General features: G+C 53.8%; 1 protein-coding gene across 1 annotated transcript; it reads left to right on the forward strand.

Annotated features, from left to right (window-relative positions):
- The first annotated feature begins 574 nt into the window (after positions 1-574).
- On the forward strand, positions 575-3,358 carry LOC138682687 (olfactory receptor 14A16-like). The gene is made up of 2 exons (XM_069773975.1): positions 575-620; positions 2,264-3,358. The coding sequence occupies exons 1-2, from the start codon at positions 575-577 to the stop codon at positions 3,250-3,252; spliced, it is 1,035 nt and encodes a 344-aa protein (XP_069630076.1). The 3' UTR covers positions 3,253-3,358.
- Positions 3,359-3,749: the final 391 nt, after the last annotated feature.

The raw sequence follows: 3,749 nt of genomic DNA on the forward strand, positions 1-3,749 counted from the left end.
ATCCCTGCCTGTCACTGTCTGCGTGTCCTGCCCAATGATGGCAGAAGAAAGAGGCTGCCCAGGGAAGGGGTTGAGTCACCCTCCTTGGAGGTATTTAAAAGACACTGTGTTTAGGGACATGGTATACTGGTGGATTTGCTAGTGTTAGGTTTATGGTTGGACGTGGTGGTCTTCAGGTTCTTTTCCAACCACAGTGATTGTATGATTCTCAGACAAGTGGATTCTTGGACCTAAGTCTGTCTCTCAGCAGAGCAATGACCCTGCTGGAAAGCAGTGTCTCTCTGCAGGTGCGGGAGGGAACATCCGTGATTGCTTCAGCCTGTTTCCCAGCAGGTTCCCCTGGAGGCCCAGGGACAGCTGGAGGGAGCCCAGAGGGGGCAGAGCAAGTGCTGCCTTGGGCTGGTCCTCTGCTGCTGAGCTGGGCTGGGCTCCTGGGACAGAGGGAGCTCATGGCAAGCGGGCAGCGCTGCAGAGAGACAGCTCTGCCCAGGAGCAGGGCTGGGGGCACTGCCTGCAGGCATCGAGAGGAGACCTGCAAGGCAGAGAGAGCTTAAAGGCAGTGTGGAGTGGGAGGATGCTGAGAGCTCACTGCGGGAGAAATCTTCACAGCCCTCTGCATGGTAAGTCTGTGGGTGCAGGGCAATAGAGCTTCAGTTCCTGCAGGGATCTCCGAAAACCGCCACAGCTGACAGTGTATGGGATCTGGCAGGAGGACTGGCTTCATTTCTCTGGTGTAGAAGAGAAGGGTGTGCTCCAGAGCAGGGTTCCCTGCTGCCCTGTCAGAGGGACAGGGCATGAGGGCTGCCTTCTCCTGGCACCAGCTGCAGGGCTGTGAAGCCGGGTGTGCATGCAGGGGTGCCCAGGGCTGTCCTTCAGAGCAGGGTCCTGGTGTTTCAGGGGCTGAGTGATGGAGCAGGGACTTTGCTGCCTGCCAGGGTCAGCACTCAGCCTGCACAGGGAACTCCCCATGACAGTGTGGGGAGAAGGAGTGCATGAAAGAAATGTCCCCTGGAAGGGCAGAGCAGGGTGCTGCTGCTGTCGAGAGGGTGCTGCATGGGTCAGGTTTGCTCAGAGCTCCAGCTTAGCCCTGGGCATTTCCAAGCGGACTTTCAAGAAGAATGTCAAGGCAGCATTCTCCTGAAAAGTAAGGAGTCTTTGCTTTGAATTTTTATCATCTTGGTGGGCGGGTGGGCAGTATGAGACTAAAATTCATTTGTACCCTCTGGAGAAGGCACCGAGACCCCAGTTGTCCTTAGCACTTCTCTGAGGTGCTCCTTAGCCCCTGCACACACAGAGATGTCCCTGGGCAGTGCCTGGCTGCCAGGAGGGGTCTGCAGGGCAGAGCTGAGCACACAGGGGGTGGGATGGGGTCTGTGAGCAGGGACAGGGAGGAGACAAGGGGATGGAGAAGCAGCTGCTGACAGGGACAGTTCCAGGCAGCAGAGACAGGGGCAGGGAGTGAGAGGGAGCTGCTCCCAGAAATGCCATGGGAGAGGGAATTCGGGCAGCTCCCTGACATCACTGGAGAAACCTGTGGTCTTTTCTCCCACCCAGCAGATCCTCTGCCCTTATGGCCATGGGGACTCAGTCACCTTCTCAGTGGCCTCAGCCCTGAAGAGAAGAAATTATCAAATGCCCTACCCTCTGTCCCTCTTCTCCCTCCATTGGCAGCAGGTCTGTAGTGTTTATCCATTTTTGTCCTCCTGTCCCTGCTCCCTTTTTTCTTGTCACTGGAGAAGAATGGGGAGGGGGAATTTGGGTGCATTTCAGACATTTGTCCATGTGAGTAAAATATCGCAATCCCCTCCTAATCCCCAGGCTCCCAGTGATACAAATGACAAAACTCTCCTTTCAGGACACTCCATCTTTAGGACATTCACTTCTTTCCCTGCCAAAAGCACTCCTTAATTGGCGTGTGGAAACCAGAACAAATACTCAAAACAAAATCCCCAGTTTTGGTTGCATTGGCAGTGACAATGCTGAAAAGCTCTTTGATATGACAAATGGATTTACTCTAAGATGACCCCATGTTCCTATTTACCTCTTGCTGTAGGGCAGGTCTGACTCCCCTGTAGCCCACAGCAGAGCCCGCTGCTCCCAGTGGCACCCTCAGCCAGCACCAAGCACAGCTCATGAAAGGGACCTGCCAAAGATCTTTCTGAAATAGGAGAGGCAGCTTTGGTGGGGTTTCTATGAGAAATGCATTAGCTTTAGCTCAAAGAATTTTCTTCTAACTTGTCACTGTCTTTACCCTCTTGGACAGTGCCGTATGCCAGGAAGAAGCTAATGTCCAATGGCAGCTCCATCACTGAGTTCCTCCTCCTGCCATTTGCAGACACGCGACAGCTGCAGCTCTTGCACTTCTGGCTCTTCCTGGGCATCTACCTGGCTGCCCTCCTGGGCAACAGCCTCATCATCACCGCCGTAGCCTGCGACCACCACCTCCACACCCCCATGTACTTCCTCCTCCTCAACCTCTCCTTCCTCGACCTGGGCTCCATCTCCTCCACTGTTCCCCAATCCATGGCCAATTCCCTGTGGGACACCAAGGCCATCTCCTACTGGGGATGTGCTGCACAGGTCTTTTTCTTTGCCTTCTTGGTAGTAGCAGAGTATTCTCTCCTCACCATCATGGCCTACGACCGCTACGTTGCCATCTGCCAACCCCTGCACTACGGGACCCTCCTGGGCAGCAGAGCTTGTGTCCACATGGCAGCAGCTGCCTGGGGCAGTGGGTTTCTCTATGCTCTGCTGCACACTGCCAATACATTTTCACTACCACTCTGCCAAGGTAATGCTGTGGGCCAGTTCTTCTGTGAAATCCCCCAGATCCTCAAGCTCTCCTGCTCACGCTCCTACCTCAGGGAAGTTGGCCTTCTTGGGCTTAGTGCCTGTTTAGCATTTGGTTGTTTTGTTTTCATTGTTTTCTCCTATGTACAGATCTTCAGGGCCGTGCTGAGGATCCCCTCTGAGCAGGGACGCCACAAAGCCTTTTCCATGTGCCTCCCTCACCTGGCCATGGTCTCCCTGTTTATCAGCACTGGCATGTTAGCCTACCTGAAGCCCCCATCCCTCTCCTCCCCAGTTCTAGATCTAGTGGCGGCAGTTCTGTACTCGGTGGTGCCTCCAGCAGTGAACCCCCTCCTCTACAGCATGAGGAACCAGGAGCTCAAGGATGCCCTGCGGAAAATGATGAGCGGGTGCTTTTCAGAAGCAATAAACTGCCTGTTTTTTTCTACAGAGCATTCATAATGTAACTCATTAAATACCCAGCCTGCCTTCTCAGGTTCTTGGGCGTGGGGGTGGGGGTTCTTTGTTTTTCTTGTGATAATGTTGTGCTCATTGAAATTTTATTATACATCCCACTTGTAATTCACTGTCTACCTGTAGAATTTGACCTAGAGGCTGTGTAAATGAGGCGCAGTTCTCGCTCTGTTATTCAACAGAATAAAGGACCCTCCAGCAACTTGTTTGTACAAGAATGTTCCTCTGAGAACCTGGTGAAGCTGCAGGGCAGTGCCTGTGTGCAGAGGGGAAGGGGAAAAGAGTCTCAGCACAGCAGCACTGCCAGGCAGCACCAGTGCTTGGTCTTCCCAGAGCTGCTCTCTTTCCACTCCCACACTCTCCTGCTGAGCCCTGGCTTGGTGTAAGCCCTGAGTGCTCTGGTAGCTCAGTCCCAGTCCTGCTGTGTGGCAGGACTCCCAAGGGAGAATCTTGGTTCTGAGGAATTGCTGTATTTACACTGGCTT

The sequence above is a fragment of the Haliaeetus albicilla genome, chromosome 29 (assembly GCF_947461875.1).
Source record: "Haliaeetus albicilla chromosome 29, bHalAlb1.1, whole genome shotgun sequence".
In the NCBI taxonomy this organism is placed as follows: Eukaryota; Metazoa; Chordata; class Aves; order Accipitriformes; family Accipitridae; genus Haliaeetus; species Haliaeetus albicilla.